Source organism: Jatropha curcas, chromosome 9 (genome assembly GCF_041381405.1).
Source record: "Jatropha curcas cultivar XTBG-Jc1 chromosome 9, XTBG_Jcur_1.0, whole genome shotgun sequence".
NCBI classification, from domain to species: domain Eukaryota; kingdom Viridiplantae; phylum Streptophyta; class Magnoliopsida; order Malpighiales; family Euphorbiaceae; genus Jatropha; species Jatropha curcas.
Genome location: NC_143159.1, coordinates 1,226,136 through 1,242,174, shown reverse-complemented (window position 1 = coordinate 1,242,174; position 16,039 = coordinate 1,226,136). Strand labels below are relative to the sequence as shown.

Genomic DNA, 16,039 nt, shown 5'->3' with positions numbered 1-16,039 from the left:
AGCTATCTCCTTAGGGTCCCTTCAAGCTTTTCGGCTTCTGCTTTAATAATGCTCTTCTTTTTTCAGTTTGGCCCTTTTGGTTGTTCTTCTATTTCACCCAAGAAACTTCCTTTGTCCAACTTCAAGGAGGAGAATGTCTTGACTCGTGAGCGTTTGTTTTCTAAATGAGTTCGTGTTGGTCGAGGTTGCCTCTTACCATATTACAAATGCTCCAGATTTGTTTCTTTAATTAGCAACAATGGGATTCATTAAACCCTTTCCATCATGAAGCTGTATACTTCTTAACATTTTATCCAAAAATCGAACACAAACAAAACAGAACATGAATGAGTGACCGACCTATTTTAATTCCAAATTAAATGACCAAAGTTTGCGACCCGTCATACATGAACAATACAGTTCACATTTATGGCTTGAATTGCATTTCCTTTTTTGGATTTATTGGAAGGTTAATGTACCAAATAACATAAAGGATTACACAATATAAAAATTTAATATTGATTCACTAAATTAATAAAAATTTTTATAGTCGAGAGGATTTAAACTCGAGACTTTCTAATCAGAATAAGGAAACAAATATTTTTTGCTTATCTAACTTATTGTTTTATTATTTATTTATACGCTCCACTCAATATGCAAGACCAAGAGAAAATATATAATTTAATGACATTCCTCTTTGCTGCCAGTAAAAAAATTAAAAGGAAAAGAGGATTATGCATGTTTAGATAAAGCTGATGCATCAGATCTAATTAAAATAGGAAGATTATTCTCTACTACGTCATACGCTTGAGCCATTTTCCATGTGTGGGACTGAAAGTGGGAGCAAGGCAAAAGCAACGAGATTCACCAATAAAATATTTATAAACAATAGGGCCATTAACAGTATTTTCAAACTATCAAAGGACGCTAACGTTATTCTTATAGACCCCATTTCGTAATTTTATACATTTTTTTGGGGTCAGTATTGTATAATTGGCTCCTTATCCATAACGATTAGATACTTTGCTCTATAATCGGCAACTGATTCTTGCTTGCGCTTTTTCAATGGTAATAATACCATCACTTGTTGGTGACAGTTGATATGTCACTTGCATTTCGATTTGACAAAATGACACAAAGCAAAAAGTAAAAAGTATTTCCGCATTGCCCTTTCTTTTGAGGGCTAAGTAGTAAATTCGTTATAGATTTCATATTTCCAGTGGTGAGACATTTGTCATTTGGAAAAATGTCTTACACGTAATTAAATATAATTAAAAAGTTTTGAATCTTATAGAAGAAGAGATCGTCTACATCCAACGTACTTTACACTTGTCAAGAACTACAACATTCGGGAAAACGTGAACCGTTCGTTACAATTTGACGGTGATTAAATCATAATAAGCACACCATCCTTGTGTGTGTGGTGCACAAAAGAAGCTCCCTCTAAATTAAGTAACTCAAAACAAGGTTTAACACAAATCCGAAGCAAAAGGGAGAGAAAACGAAGGAAAGGAGAAATTTAAAAAAAAAACGACACAAAAGACTGCTGTTATCACCTCACTCTCTCTTGTTCGGCTTAGTCTCTATCTCGACGCCGACATCGTAACGGTTCGCCGTCCCATTTCGGCGAAACCGATCCTTCCGCACGCTGGAGATCTTCAAGAACTCATCGGCGATTTGTTGATCTCTCTCAACCTTTTCTCTTCAGTGCTCTGATTATCTCTCATTTTTTATAGTGTTAATTTTCTATTTGCTTCGTATCATTCCGGGATAATAAGAATAATAATCATAATTATCAAGAGGTACTAATATATATCTTTCATTGTCTTCTATTTACAGTTTTTGTTGTGATACTGATTGTTTGTTGCTTAAGAGTTGGAATTTCTTAGCCATTTGATGGTTAGTGATGCCATTGCTTTCTTTTTGTGAAGGATTAGTGCTATATGCATATTTTTATGTGTTATTTTGAGTGTTTCATGTTGGTTTTCTTTGATTAATTGCAATGTTGTTGCTGTAATGGAGTTTCTGATGTTTGTATTTCTACTCGATTAACGACGTTTTTATTTGTTTATTTTTTCCTGTTTTGACTGATTTTTGGGGAACTGTTTTGCCCTAGTTTTTGGAAGCAGCAACTCTTTTTAACAAACTTTCTAATTTTTGAAATCCAAGAAATGTAAACCATTCATTTTCTCGAGTCCATTGGTTGCAATTATATGAATCTGTTCTGAATCTAACCAGTGAAGAATGTTGAATGATATACTTAAGTCGAAATTGTAGTTTTAACAAGTTATGCTGGTATAAGTATCTAAACAATATACTTGAGTGCCTTTTTTTGGCATTTTACAATTATTTAATATATTGCCCCCTGGGTCTAATAGTGTCTTCTGTTTTTGGTTTCAGCTGGGGTGAGTTTTCAAGACTTGGTGGATTTTAAATTCATCATCATTTGGTTTCTGGTGCACATTAGGAATATAAAATGATTGGATCATTTCTTACAAGAGGACTTGTGTATGTTAACAATCATCAGTTCTTACTCTCATTCCAATTTAAAGGAATCGTGTTGTATCCAAACTAATCATTTTAATATGTTGGCAGGATGATTTTTGGCTATGCTTATCCTGCCTATGAGTGCTACAAAACTGTTGAGAAGAATAAGCCAGAAATTGAGCATCTTCGATTTTGGTGCCAGTACTGGTGAGTTGCGTGGGATTTCTTCCATCTGAATTGACTTAAATTTTGGGGCTAGACTCACTTTTTATATTATTTGTGTTGCAGGATTTTGGTGGCTGTGTTGACTGTTTGTGAGAGAATTGGGGATGCTTTTATTTCGTGGTAGGAATCTTAGTTTTAATGCACAGATGCAATGCTTTTCAGGAATTTTTGTGTTTTGATTATATTTTCCTTATCTGCTTTCTGCAGGGTTCCAATGTACAGTGAAGCTAAGCTCGCATTCATCATATACTTGTGGTACCCCAAGACTAAGGTATTTATTTATTGGGGGAGCTGAATGAGGATGTCTTATTATGTAGTGAGATGACCTTCACGGTACTTGACCTTGTTCTTTCATTTTTTCAGGGAACTACTTATGTGTATGATTCTTTCTTCAAACCATATGTTGCAAAGCATGAGAATGAAATTGATCGCAGTTTGTTGGAACTAAGAACGAGAGCTGGAGATATGTTTATTTTATACTGGCAGAGGGCTGCAAGCTATGGTCAAACAAGAGTTTTTGATATTTTGCAATATGTTGCTTCACAGTCAACAACACCAAGGCCTCGTGCTGCTCAGGTATCATATCATATAGTTTAAGGGTGTTAGTAAATCACCTAAGCAACGCAAAGTGGAACTGCCTTATTGTTTCCCTCATCACTTGTTTCCTAAGCTGAAATTTAAAGATTTTCTTGTATGTTGCATATGACTTTCTGATTTTGAGATTCAAGTGGTCATCTTTAACTGTAACTTAGTAGGAGTTTCTGGTAATTCTATTGCCACTCGTTAAGTGAAATGCTTGCTTGCTTAAATATCAACTGCCTATACGACGTGGTTTTCTTAGCATCATTGCTTCTGTTTGAAGATTGATGATGAGCACCCAATGTCACGTTTGATGGATTACTTGTTTCATTCATTTTACAACTAGTATCAAATAAGGAATTCAATTTGATTGCTCCTTTACAACCTTGTTTACCATTGCTTATGTTGTGAAGGTGTAATTTACATGCTGCTACCATGTTATTGGCTTTTAACTGCTCTGACTTTTGACATGAACAGCCACAGCAAGGTACTAGGACTCGCCAACCTGCTAATGCTCCAACCCGCCAACCTTCTACTACTTCCAACTGTCAGCCAGCTGTGCAGCAACCAGAGACTGAAGAACCTCCATCCCCCACTTCTAGCACATCTTCAAGTCGGCACCAAGCGGAGGTAAACGAAGAGGTAATTCCTGCACAAGCACGAGAAGCAGCTCCTCCCGCAGCAGCTTTAATTGGTCCAAAAGCTCCTACCGCACCTTCCAATGCTCAAAAAACAAATGCTTCTGAAACTTCCAGCCAGCCTTCATCAAGCAAGGCAGAGGCAATGGAGATTGAAGCTGAACCTTCAAAAAATGAAAATGCAAATCCTCCTCCAAAAGACACTAACATGGACGAAGCCATTCGGAGAACAAGTGCCAGATTGAGGAAAAGCCGATCTGCACCAAAAACTTAATGACCATATTAACCTTTCCCAAATTTAGATTACGAACTAGCAGTTAATCATTAAAATGGATGGTGGTGGGTCTTGAATCATTGTTATTGACAATGATGTAAATTTGTCGTCTTCTGTGTTCTTATTCCATTTGTTGCTTTATTTTTTGAACATGACTTGCTAGATGAAAAGTGTTGGGTGATGGAGCACAATTTATGCAACTTTGGAAATGATAAAGTTGGAAGGGCCAAATTGAGGTATAAAGTTTGGAAGTATACTTTTGGGGTCTCTTGTTATGCCTATATAATTCTAGATCTGTAATGTGGCTGTGTAAGATGAAATCAACTGTTATCTTCAACAAACAGAGTTTGTATATAGTTTAACTACTTGCATTTTGAATTTTCAAATAATAGGTCTCATAGAAATACTATTAAAACTTTATTTGAAATGCTTAGTGCTAGTGGGATGAAAAAATGAATGTGATAATTATGTTTGTTGGCAACTTTAGTGAACAACTTTAAATCGGTTAAAATAAAGTTGAGTACACGGTATTACTGGCTTTTTGTAAAATGGATTTAGTGACTCAATAATGCGATTCTATTATTAAATGCAGTGTCAATGTCAATAAAATTAACGAACTGTAATTGAAAATTTCCAATTATTAAAAACAATTATACCGTTGTACCAAACTTGATGACGATAGACTTTAAGCCAGCGGCCATTGAATTCCCGATGAAACTTAGGAAACTTAGGTGAAAGTGGCATTAGGTGAAATTCTGTTGACGCTGCGGTACGTTAAATTCAAAAATAACAACTAAAATTTGCTTCTCTTTGTGATTAATTAAGTTATCCAGAGTTGCGTTGGTTATTATATGATTTTCTTCTTCAACGAACGTTGATAGTGCATCTGAAATCAAAAGATATCACAAGTTGGTACGTTAGTGGTTGCTGGTTACTGTTACTTGTCAATGTCTGAAACTAAAAAATCATCTTCACCAAATTAGCCAATGACAGTGATTGCTCTTGACTGTAGAAAAGCACCGAAATCTGATAATCCCAAGTGAAAATAAGAAATTTCTCATACGTAAATTACTAGTTGCCAATAGTTTGCTTTTTAGTTTTTGTCATAAAATATTATAGGGCAAAATTGAAACAGAAACTGACGAAAATGTTTTGACACAGCAAAAGCAGCAAGAATGTTCAGAGTAACACAGGGCATGACTGGGTCCATTGTACGAGCCATTTTGATATTGCTCATTTAATCGGTCAGGTGCATTAGACGGCAATTTACCACTAGTTTTCTTGGTTTTCAGGCAACGTAATCCTCACTCTAAAAAGATTTTAAGTTTCAATGTCGCTATTGGTAAAGACTGTGGTGATTGGTCACATGGCCTAAGCATTTAATTCTTACATCGTCTCAGGGTGCAGGACCAAAAACCTTCAGGTGGCGACGCATTCATTAGGACAATTTTTTACTTTTTAGTCCTTTTTCAGTCAATATCTTTTACATGCAGAAGTCAGCGTCACAAAGCCCAAATGAACCATGGGACATTCAAACTGAAACGATACTAGATGGTTCACCTTAAGATTCTGAGACTAATGGTGCCATTAGTACTATTTTTTTTTTCCCACTTAAAAAGGAAGTAACTGTAATCATTTAATAAATAAATAAATAAAGGAAAAGCATCTAGCTTTAGAAGAATAAAGAATTTACAATTTCAAGTGTGAAGGGATTTATTACGAGAACCCTTCAGGTCATCTTAACAACTAAACTACCTGATTTTCCTTTACATTATGAACAACGTCACTATAATAGTACTGATCTTCCAAGAAGCATGAAAGAAGCCATCCAAAAGATCTAAAACCTCACTGTTATGTTGTAGAAAATGCCAATCGACTCTCCTGATGATAAGAGTTAGACCTTCAGATTTAAAAAAAAAAAATTAACTCCGTGAATATATCAATCTCTGAATGCTAATTACCCCACAACTCTGAAGTGCTGACTTCAGGATTTGATCGAAACCAATAATCATCATCAATCTGCAAGATGATGGCCAATGGATCACATACAATAAGTTACTCAGAGTTTGCTTCCATATGAGCAGCCAAACTTCAAAAACAAATCTGCTGGCAGATGCACAGAACAGAGACAAAAAAGAAAAAAGAAAAGAAACCGATGCAAAGTCAACTTAAAAAGCTTCCAGTCATACTTACATCACAGTCTGAAGGAATTATCTTCTGGATCCCAGATGACTCTGAATAGAGTGAGTTGAACATTTCAGCATTGTTGTTTTGATAATGTTGTTCGAAAGATAGCCCTTCAGTTTCCATTCTGTGTGGACAGCACTTTGGAGAAGTTGAGGTCAAAGGATTAACTTGTTTGACGGCTACATCCTCATGTTGTTGGTTGTATTTGCTACAAACACCATGAATACAGTAGCCATACAAGATCAAAAATTGTACAAACAAGCAACAATCACTTACATTTACTGGTGTGTGGGTGTGCATCTCCTAGATAATATGCAATGATCATGCAAGACAATGAGTGAAAACCTGAAGAAACCATCATACTTCAACTAAAATTGGGTTAAAGCATACAAAACTAGCAGGCAAAAACTAACTCATGCAAAGATAAAGAGAGCAAGAGAGAAGAGGGAGCTAGCACACAAAGAGCAGTGCAAACACATACATGCAAGCAAAGAAAGTACCTTAGCAGATATAAATCAATTGGTCCGGTGTTGCTTCTAACAATCATTTTGTACTGAGGACAACCAATATCCTGCTCATGTTAATAGGCAGTAAATTAGATGGTAATGCTTTATAAAACATTTTAAACCTCCATTGCATCCACACTTCTTACCTCATCGGGATCGGGGACTTCAAGGTAACTAGCTTGAGGAGCTTTAATTGCAATGAGCGTTTGATTCTGTGGAATTGTAACGAGAAAGTCTCAGTTATTTCATGGATGGTAAAATGAAGATAGATTGTTCGATGTATTCCCAAGATTAGCTAACCTGGAAGCAAGGAAGGCTTGTAATATCTTCCTCAGTCATAAAGAGATATCTAAAAGTTCCGAGTAGGGAGGAATCAGGAAAAAATAAAGGATCAAATCATATTGAAATCCACAAAAAAAAAAAAAAAAAAAAAAAAAAAAAAAAAAAAAAGAGGAAAACCTTGTACCTTTGGTTATTTTCATCTTCCTCCAGTGACCTCAGAAGCTCTTGCTTTTGCCTACATGATAAAAAAAATAGCAGCTCAACCAACCACAGATGTTGTTGATACGAAAAATTCCTCTTAAAACTTACTGAAACCATGTAACCAACCTTATAGATTCATCAAGTCTGTGTTCTTCAGCGTGTAAACTTTCAACTTCAGCCTGTAGTGAAACCTTTTAATAAGTAGTGGTTCAACAAGGGCAACATTGTTATCTTTTTAAAACCAAAAAAAAAAAATTGAAAGCACAAATCTCAACCGACTGTTAATTTACCATTGTATCAGTTATGTTCAATTTCAAACTCTAATTTGAGTTGATGTCTGATAGAACACAATCAATATGTCCCATCATCACTTGATCTTCCATAATCCAAACATGCTTCATCCCAGGACTCTTTCTATATAAACTAATAATTAGTGATATACAAGAGTCACCTAATGTCAGCTCCTTATTGACACTAGAATAAGAACAGTTTGGCTACAGAATAAGTAGGGCTAGTAGTTGTGCTCTATGGCAGTTTGTGAAACAGTTCAATTATAGAGATTAACTATGAATTCCATATTTAAGATTTGCACTTTCAAGCACACATTCAATTTCCTCCAGTATTTTCTTTATGAATTTTTCGGAAGCAATATCTGATACATGAAACAAATGACAGGAATACACAAGTACCTTTAATCTGTTAACATGAGCATCCAACTCCTTTGACCCACCACCATCGCAGCCCCTGCATATAGTCATTAGTTCATTACCACTTATATTAGCAAAGCACCCCCTGCCCCTCCCCAAACAACACCCCCCCCCCCCCCCCCCCCCCCGCGGCTGCAGAAAAAAAAAAAACCGCAACAGAAAAATGAATATTATTACTTCCACTTTATGTGATTTTTTGAAGTTTTCTCTATCAATGATATTCCTTCCAAAACATTTGTAATATCATATATCCTCCTCTTTTGGACCTGTTGAAACATGACAGAACAATAAACATAGTCAATACTGGGTTGCTATTACACATACCCACAGAATAGTAGTCCTATTTTCAAACTAGAATTTGCTGTGATAAATCTGACGAACTACTGAAAGTTGAACCTACTATTGGTGCAATTCAATTTCTTACTTGGGAGCATATGTAACAGATTCTATACCTCCAACACATCTGCAGTCCTGTTCAGATCAAGGGTTCCATCCTTGTCCTCCTGAATCAACTTGACAAATTTCCTGGTCAACAGGCCTGCCAACACAAAAGATTGAAAATTTCAAATATATTAGTAATCAGCTATTAGTGAAGTGGAGTTGAAGCTGCCAAATCGATAGATACAAAATGATTTTCCAAACATGTACCAATGCAAGTCAGATAGAATGACAGCATAACCAAACAGCATATAATCAATCTATACATACCTAAGGAACTGTCATATCGACAACCAGTTGCTGGATTCAGACCATTAGGAGATTCTGTGAGTAAAATCAATTATCAAAAACTCAGTACCCACATGAAGATGGCTCAATTTACAATAAATAATAATAATGTAGCAAATTACCAATTGCAGTGAAAAGAGCTTACCAGCATTTGATCCTTGAATCCCCAATTTACCATTTTTTGAAACCTTTGCTCTATTGATACGCTTACTGCGAGTGGCAGACTGAGGATCAAGCACATGATTAGGTACCTTGTTATGCTTGGCGAAGGGTTCTTGTCCACCATACTGAGCCTCATGATTGACTTTTTCATTAGTTTGCTTCAGCTGCTAAGATTATCATATTATTTGTGATTAATGTGCAATGGAATTCCAAAAATCATAAACATTATACAGCCGGGTAAACAATTAAAATTAAAATGATACAAGCAGACGGAAGATCAACAATGTGCAGGCCCAAAAAAAAAAAAAATAAATAAAAAGGAAAAATTTATGTTCACAGAGGATTTACTGTCTCGCGACCCGCTACAATGGCACAGAAACGAACTCTCTCAAAAACTCGTATAATACAAATTAGAGACAATTTCTCAAACATGAAGCATCTGAAAAGTCTCACAACTTAAGTACAGAAATCAAGTTAATTCAATATAAGAGCTCAAGAAATAAGCATGAACCAAATTTAGAAACAGAAAATCCAAGTATCATAAATCCCCAAAGGAAAAAAAAGAAAAAAAAAAAAAAAAAAAAGCAGTGCAAAGCAAATTGCACTATTCAACAAGTAACATTCCGAAAACAATATGCAAGGCAAAAACAAGAAAAGGGGGCAAAAAGAAAAACTCACCGCGAGTTTACTAAAAGCAGAATGTGTCTCCTCAGCATGCAATTGGAAAGCGAAGGGAATATTATTAGACAACTGATTGCTTTTATTATTATCAGAAGGATGACCATATTGCGGTTTATGAAAAGAGGAAATGAAAGCCGGATTTGCAAGCGTAGGAGAAGAAGAAGAAGAGGAAGAACAAAGAGTAGAAGGAGATTGATTGTGATAGTGATTTTGAGAATGTGGATTAAGCAACTGAAAGTGACATTGCGATGGATTAAGTGTGCGGCTCGGATCTTCTCTCCAGTCGGCCGCCATGAGAGGGAAAGGAACAATTGAAGGAATTTATGTTGGTATAAAAACTAAAAAGGCGGGCAATAAAAGCAAACAAAAGATCAATTTAATACAAGGAGAGAGCCTATAAATTCTATTTGAAGAGAAAACAGAAAAAGTGGAAGTGGAATGCTGCGTTACATAACAGGAAGAAGGAAGAAGGAAGACGAGGGAAAGAAAGAGGGAGGGATATAAAAGCGGTGCGTAAGTTCGAAAAATGCACGGCCCGCCTTTTAGCTGCCACCCACCGCTCCTTCCCTTTTTTGTTTTTGTTTTTAACCTCTCTCTCTCCCTCCTCCAGTCGGGTTAATTGATGGGCCTGGGCTTGCAGTTGGGCCTTCTTTTATTGTTGCTACATTATCTTGTTAGCCCAAACATCTTCGGGCTGTTTTTAGATTAAAGAGAAACTAAGTTCACAGATTGTAAAAGTAAATTCCAGATCTACTTTTAATATTTAAAATACAAATACAATTTTTTTTTTTTTTTGATAGTAAAAATACAAATACAATTTTGATTTAGCTCATAGGTTGTTTTTCCGTACTTGAGTTCTAACGTTTGTGAAAGGTAAACACCATGGAGAAAACCCAAAATCATATTTGACATGCTTACATGTATTACTCGCAAGAACAAAGGCCATTATTGAAACCCAAAAATCGTCACAAATAATCAACTAATCAAGACAGGGAAATTAGATAGGAATGCCGCAAAGGAAAAAAAACTAACATGTGGCATTGCAAATTCATAAATTATACAGTAAACCAAAAATAACAATAAATAGAAATCAGAATCTAGTATACACTTAATGAGGCTTCGCCTTGCTTGCCAACAAACAGCCTACATGCATGATCGAGCATGGTGTTATCTAGTTATTCTTTTGAAACAGAGATTAGCTGCTACTTATTCTTGTCCCACTTAGGATGTAACCTCCAAATGCACTCATCTGCATGCATGGATGAGTTCTCGAAGGAAGAACCTGAATTGTTCAAAGAAAAAAAGTAAGGTAATATCTGGATGCTGTATCTTAGACTCCTGCGAAGAAGTTAGATCCCACTCGTACACACACGCACAGCTGTAGACTCAAAACAAACCATACAAAGACAACTGCATCCATCTTCCCACAAACCCAGGAATTGTTTGAAGGTCTAAAATACAAACCACATGATGGTTCAATAATGATTTTCCAATGAAAGATTCAAACCTGGTATTCCCGTAGCCAAGGTTCTGAAATTTGCAAGCCAATTGCCATTTTCCCAAGTTGTAGATTGTGCATGCATGTTGCTAGAGGCTGAATTAAAAAGAATTTTCAGATTACCCTAGCAAATGAAGGCTTATCCATCTAACTTCATCGTTGATGGTGAAAAAATGACAGATAAAGAGGGGCATAAGGAATTTAGGAAAGAGAGGCAGTGATAAATAAAACATTAACTAACCGGACTTCCAACTGAAACAGAAAGAAAGCAGAAGAATTTCTTAAGAAAATGACCTGAAGATACTGGTGGTAGATAGCAAATGGAGCTGAATATGATAGAAGTGGCAAGATTTCATTGACTAAGCTCCAAGGATCCAGATCTGGAGCAGCAATTATTAGGCTGCATAATTTAGAAATTAGAGTTAACGATTATGTGCAAAAACTATTCAAAGCAGAAATTTTATGTAAAATGATAGATTAACACCAGCTATGCATGTTTAGCTACCTTGAAAACCCATTTTCCTTCCACAATTTCAAGGCTTCATCTGTTGCCCTTTCTCCTGCTTTATGCACTTTGCTTATTTTGCTTGCAGGAGAAGCAGTAGGATCTGGATCTATATCTGCAGCCTCAGGCTCAGATGAGAGGGACATTTCCGCCATGCTGATTGATGAAGTTTGACCCTGCACATATTGACATTTGGATACATTTAGTTTACTGCAATATAAGATTATGTTGTGATTAATGAAAATGTCAGCTCACATTTGACTCCATGGGAGCATCTTCATGTGCACAACTTTGGTTAGAAGTTTCATTTTGAGCTAAACAGAGGTCACTTAGAGAAGCCCGCACAATCCTGTGAACCAGAAAATTTTGGTTATCCTGGATGAAGTACTTTCTTTATATTTTAATATACAATAAACAACCAGACAAAAAAGGAAAAAGAAAAGGATCGAGTGAAAAACATGCTACAAAAATGCATCCCGCATCAGAGCAACATATGCACTGAAACTATGCATGTTGCATAAAAAATCTCCAGTCAGTTACAAGAGATGACACTTTATATAAAATTTTCAAAGGTATAAAAAGGGGAGGCTAAACACTATTTTCTTTCAACTTACGTATAATGTCTCTTACACCCCCCACCCCCCCGGCAACCCTTTGTAAAATGATGTATTTTATTCCATAAGTACTATAAGTTTCAGCACTTCTGACTACCTTTTGCAAATGTCGTTGTTGAAGTTGAACATTCTCACTATATCGACAGAATGTGGTGTATCTCCAAGATATGTACTGCAAACATAACCTGTACCTGAAAATAAAATCATATCATTTAAAATTCAGAAATTACATCCATCAAAATACAGCAGATAAGCCAGGAGAATACAATTAATAGGATAGCTTCATTTATTGACTTTCATTATGACTGTGGAGAGATGTAGAGGATAATAAATAATTAAATCAAACTGCAAAATGATGGACATTGAGAAAACAAAGTAACTATATCATTTTTTTTATAAAGCATATCCAAAATGTTCATTATTTCTTCCAGTTGTCACCGCAGTGTTTTTTATTAATTCATAACTCAAAAGTTTCCCTAAGCTACAGAATTTGAAGTGCTTTTCAGATTAGAAGATAGAGCAAACCTCCTAAACGCTCAGCTACAGCACCAGTAAGAAGGCCGCCAACCATATCCATTACCAGTATATCGGAGTTGGCAGTAACATTTGCCATTGAAAGTAGAAGAGACAATGCATCGATTCGCAGGTAGCTGTAACAGCAGAGCAAATAAGTGTTATATAAATCCAAGGGATGACATAAAATTAAATAATCAGAATACAATTGACCAGGATCGGCATCTATATGACAATTGGCAACCTATAACATCTAGATCAATTATAAAAGTATATTACTTTGAATTCCTGGAAAACTGAAATTTTAACAGAAAACTGCATTCAGGAAAACAGATTTGGTATGTAGATTTCTCCATTTCATGATAGTGAGACTTAAGTACCTTATATAGTGATATTTAGTTGCAAGCACTGGTTATTTTTTTAGTCCATGTTCTTACAAGGCTATAATTTATGTCCAGAATTCCATACAACTAAGAAGCGAGTGGCTTATAAGTTATTAGACTTTGCAGCCCAAGAATTGGCAGTTATAGAATGCATTAATTAGCAGAATGTATACAAATGTGAATGCAATTGCTTCACATCCACAATTTGTAAACAAAAGAAACCTCTTTCCTTTCCCCTTGAGGGTAAAGTAGTCAACTTCCAAAGACATACCCACTGCCAAAGACAGACGGCTGAAGTGAAAAACAGGGAAGACACGGTTCTTTTCCTGTTAGCATGTGGAAGTACAGAGCAATAAAGCAAGCTCAATATTTGTGCAGATGGGTTTAGTGATTCCAAAAGGTGGATATAACTTCAAAGAATGTTACTTTCATCAATATCTAAACAAAATCATGATAAAACAGAATGGCCTTCATGGAATTGCCATTTGCCTTTCCATAAACAACAGCTCAGACTTTATAAACCACAATGAGATCAACAAAATCAGGAGGTAAATATTTATGCTTACCCGATTCTAGCAGGATATTTCTTGAAGTATGTCTCACATATGCTGAAATAAAAACAACAAAAAAAATCATCTCTATGCATGAAATAAAAACAACAAAAATCATCTCTAGCAGGATATTTCTTGAAGTATGTCTCACATATGCTGAAATAAAAACAACAAAAAAAATCGTCTCTATGCATGAAATCAGATGAAGAGTATTATCAAGAAGACCAAGAGGATAGAATAAGGCAACTAACTAAAGGCTCGTTGATGAACAAGAGGAAACTTTTTAGGAGTACCATCAAACTTAACTTTACATTTATGCTGAATTTTTATTTCAGTACGTAAATTCTTGCCAATCACCTTGTGTCCATGACATTCTCGTCAATGCAGGACAAGCCTGCATGCTATGGCTTGATAAGCAATCTCAACTTCACTCAGAATAAAGACAAATATGTGTAAGTTACATGCAAATTCTATAATTCATATTCCCTTCAACAGTAAAAGTGGGACAATGCTCTCCTAAACCCACTGATTGGATCTAATTGCAATAGCATGGGGCATTCAGCCCATGAAATCTGCAATGCAGCCCTCTAGCACCATGGAAAGACCTTCCTTTTAACAAGGAGAAAGAAACATTGAAATGCGCAGACACTGGAAAATCAAGCTAAATCATTCTCCAAAAGAACTTTCCTGAGTATCTGGTATAAACAAATCATTTGGGAAACAAAAAACAAATAATCACGTAGCATATGAAGTTTCTATCTTAAGCCATTTTAATGCATTTTAACTAAAGTTATGTCAAAAAATGCCTCAGCCCTGAGGTAAATGCAAACAATTTAAAGATTTTAACAATAATAAAAATTATAAAGACTCCAGCAAAGCTCACTGTCAAAATATCAAATTGGTGTCAGCCTGAAAGTGAACCAAGGAATTCAAATTATGGGTCTTCCCTGATGTTTCAAATAAAAATAAAAAATAAAATTACTGGACATAAACTATAATTGTACCTTCGAGTAAATGGTCGCCTCAGAAGTACTCTAGGCGCATACTTTTTTTGCTTCTTAAGCCTATATTTCTCCTACAAACAAACTAGACGTTAGCTTATATTTAAATAGAACAATTTTTGGCACTACAAGTTCCACATTGCACAACAAACATACTTGCGAGAACAATGTTTTCTTCTCAAATGTAGCACTATTGGCAATGAGGGCGTCAATTATTTCTTCACCTTTTGCACCCTGCCTGCGTCATAAGAGTTCACAATTTCTCAGTACAAACATCTTGGCGGGTCAGAATTACACCTTGTGGTTACATAATAATTAATATATTCATAAATTCCACAGTCATTATTTTGTTTGGACCAGTTTAACTATATGCTAACGATAGAATAAAAACTTCAAGAAAGAAGAAATTCTAAAAAGCCTCCAGACATTACATTATGGAAACCTCACCTCCGCATTGCATCTATGTCATCGCCAGTTAGGCTTTGAGCTTTATTGTTATCAATTAATGCTCTATTGTCTCTTGATTCATCAATCATTTCACAATCGCTTTTTTCTTCAGCATTATTCCCTAGGTAACAAGCATTATATAGATCAGCTGACACATAAAAGTAGAGAAAGACATAACTAAGAAAGCAATAAGATAACTGCTCGATGAAAGTATAAGACATTGAGAATGCACTTGAATTGCATTACAAGAGTCAAATAGATGAAATTCAATATAAGCTGAGGACCAAACCTTGTTTGGAGGGAATGAATCTAGATAAACAGGGCCCTTCCTTTCCGTTTTCAATTTGAAACAGTGAACCAAAGGGACAACCGATCAAGGGCCGCAAAGATAAATTTTTGTTGCCAATTTTCAAATTCCTGTCAAGCATGGGTCAACTTCCAGAACACTAGAAACTATAGAAAAAAATTTTTTATATTTTGAAAAATATCGTACAGGATAACTTACGAGCCTGGAGTGAGACGAGAAAAAACCAGACGGTCGCCATCGTTAATGTCGAGCAGCACGCTGCAACCTTCCCATGTCACTCTAGGGTTTTGCAATGAATCCGATTCAAGGTTATTCTGGGACATGTTCGTCCCTTATTAAAAAATAAAAATCACAAAATAAAACAGAAAGCAAAAGGTAGCGGTACACTATTGCTGAAAAATTAGGGTTTTGCAGGAGAAGAGAATGAAGTAACAGACTTTTAAACTGTGCGCGAGGGTTTAACCGTTAGGAATTTGGAGAACGACGATGATGTTACGCATTCGAAACTTCTAAATCGGCCAAGTCAGGCCCAGTTTGCTTTATGCACTGAAAGAAACAAGTTACTATTTCTCATTCTATCGGGCCT

The 16,039-nt window shown here is 35.7% G+C and overlaps 3 protein-coding genes across 4 annotated transcripts; 1 reads left to right on the top strand and 2 right to left on the bottom strand.

Annotated features, from left to right (window-relative positions):
- The first annotated feature begins 1,470 nt into the window (after positions 1 to 1,470).
- LOC105635355 (HVA22-like protein i) lies at positions 1,471 to 4,438 on the top strand. Its single transcript, XM_012218425.3, has 7 exons — positions 1,471 to 1,781; positions 2,380 to 2,487; positions 2,575 to 2,673; positions 2,755 to 2,811; positions 2,899 to 2,962; positions 3,055 to 3,267; positions 3,748 to 4,438. Exons 2-7 carry the CDS (start codon positions 2,456 to 2,458, stop codon positions 4,180 to 4,182), a joined length of 900 nt encoding a protein of 299 aa, XP_012073815.1. The 5' UTR covers positions 1,471 to 1,781; positions 2,380 to 2,455; the 3' UTR covers positions 4,183 to 4,438.
- Positions 4,439 to 5,800: 1,362 nt separating this feature from the next.
- ATE2F2 (winged-helix DNA-binding transcription factor family protein) lies at positions 5,801 to 10,214 on the bottom strand. Of its 2 annotated transcripts, none has more exons than XM_089726146.1 (14): positions 9,632 to 10,214; positions 8,937 to 9,120; positions 8,774 to 8,827; positions 8,518 to 8,603; positions 8,243 to 8,331; positions 8,048 to 8,102; positions 7,485 to 7,537; positions 7,342 to 7,392; positions 7,176 to 7,224; positions 7,022 to 7,087; positions 6,870 to 6,940; positions 6,376 to 6,577; positions 6,144 to 6,201; positions 5,801 to 6,063 (listed from the first exon to the last, which is right to left on the bottom strand). In XM_089726146.1, the coding sequence occupies exons 1-14, from the start codon at positions 9,926 to 9,928 to the stop codon at positions 6,020 to 6,022; spliced, it is 1,359 nt and encodes a 452-aa protein (XP_089582272.1). In that variant the 5' UTR covers positions 9,929 to 10,214; the 3' UTR covers positions 5,801 to 6,019. The 2 variants fall into 2 exon arrangements, with proteins under 2 accessions (XP_089582272.1, XP_089582273.1); XM_089726147.1 differs by having other exon boundaries at positions 8,937 to 9,117; positions 9,632 to 10,210.
- Positions 10,215 to 10,652: 438 nt separating this feature from the next.
- LOC105635353 (eukaryotic initiation factor 3 gamma subunit family protein) lies at positions 10,653 to 15,964 on the bottom strand. Its single transcript, XM_089726148.1, has 13 exons — positions 15,652 to 15,964; positions 15,436 to 15,563; positions 15,147 to 15,267; positions 14,856 to 14,937; positions 14,703 to 14,773; positions 13,714 to 13,755; positions 12,777 to 12,901; positions 12,349 to 12,442; positions 11,893 to 11,986; positions 11,638 to 11,813; positions 11,427 to 11,532; positions 11,142 to 11,228; positions 10,653 to 10,916 (listed from the first exon to the last, which is right to left on the bottom strand). Exons 1-13 carry the CDS (start codon positions 15,774 to 15,776, stop codon positions 10,830 to 10,832), a joined length of 1,338 nt encoding a protein of 445 aa, XP_089582274.1. The 5' UTR covers positions 15,777 to 15,964; the 3' UTR covers positions 10,653 to 10,829.
- Positions 15,965 to 16,039: the final 75 nt, after the last annotated feature.

Excerpts from the sequence above, each read along its gene's own strand:
- LOC105635355 (XM_012218425.3), top strand. The coding sequence starts at position 2,456 with ATGATTGGATCATTTCTTACAAGAGGACTTGT. Across the intron at positions 2,488-2,574 it reads TTTCTTACAAGAGGACTTGT|GATGATTTTTGGCTATGCTT; the intron begins GTATGTTAACAA and ends ATATGTTGGCAG. Across the intron at positions 3,268-3,747 it reads CAAGGCCTCGTGCTGCTCAG|CCACAGCAAGGTACTAGGAC; the intron begins GTATCATATCAT and ends TGACATGAACAG.
- LOC105635353 (XM_089726148.1), bottom strand. The coding sequence starts at position 15,776 with ATGTCCCAGAATAACCTTGAATCGGATTCATTGCAAAACCCTAGAGTG. Across the intron at positions 12,443-12,776 it reads TGTAGCTGAGCGTTTAGGAG|GTACAGGTTATGTTTGCAGT; the intron begins GTTTGCTCTATC and ends TTTTATTTTCAG. Across the intron at positions 11,987-12,348 it reads AACAACGACATTTGCAAAAG|GATTGTGCGGGCTTCTCTAA; the intron begins GTAGTCAGAAGT and ends TCTGGTTCACAG.
- ATE2F2 (XM_089726146.1), bottom strand. The coding sequence starts at position 9,928 with ATGGCGGCCGACTGGAGAGAAGATCCGAGCCGCACACTTAATCCATCG. Across the intron at positions 9,121-9,631 it reads CTGCTTTTAGTAAACTCGCG|CAGCTGAAGCAAACTAATGA; the intron begins GTGAGTTTTTCT and ends TGATAATCTTAG. Across the intron at positions 8,103-8,242 it reads AAAAATCACATAAAGTGGAA|GGGCTGCGATGGTGGTGGGT; the intron begins GTAATAATATTC and ends GACTATATGCAG.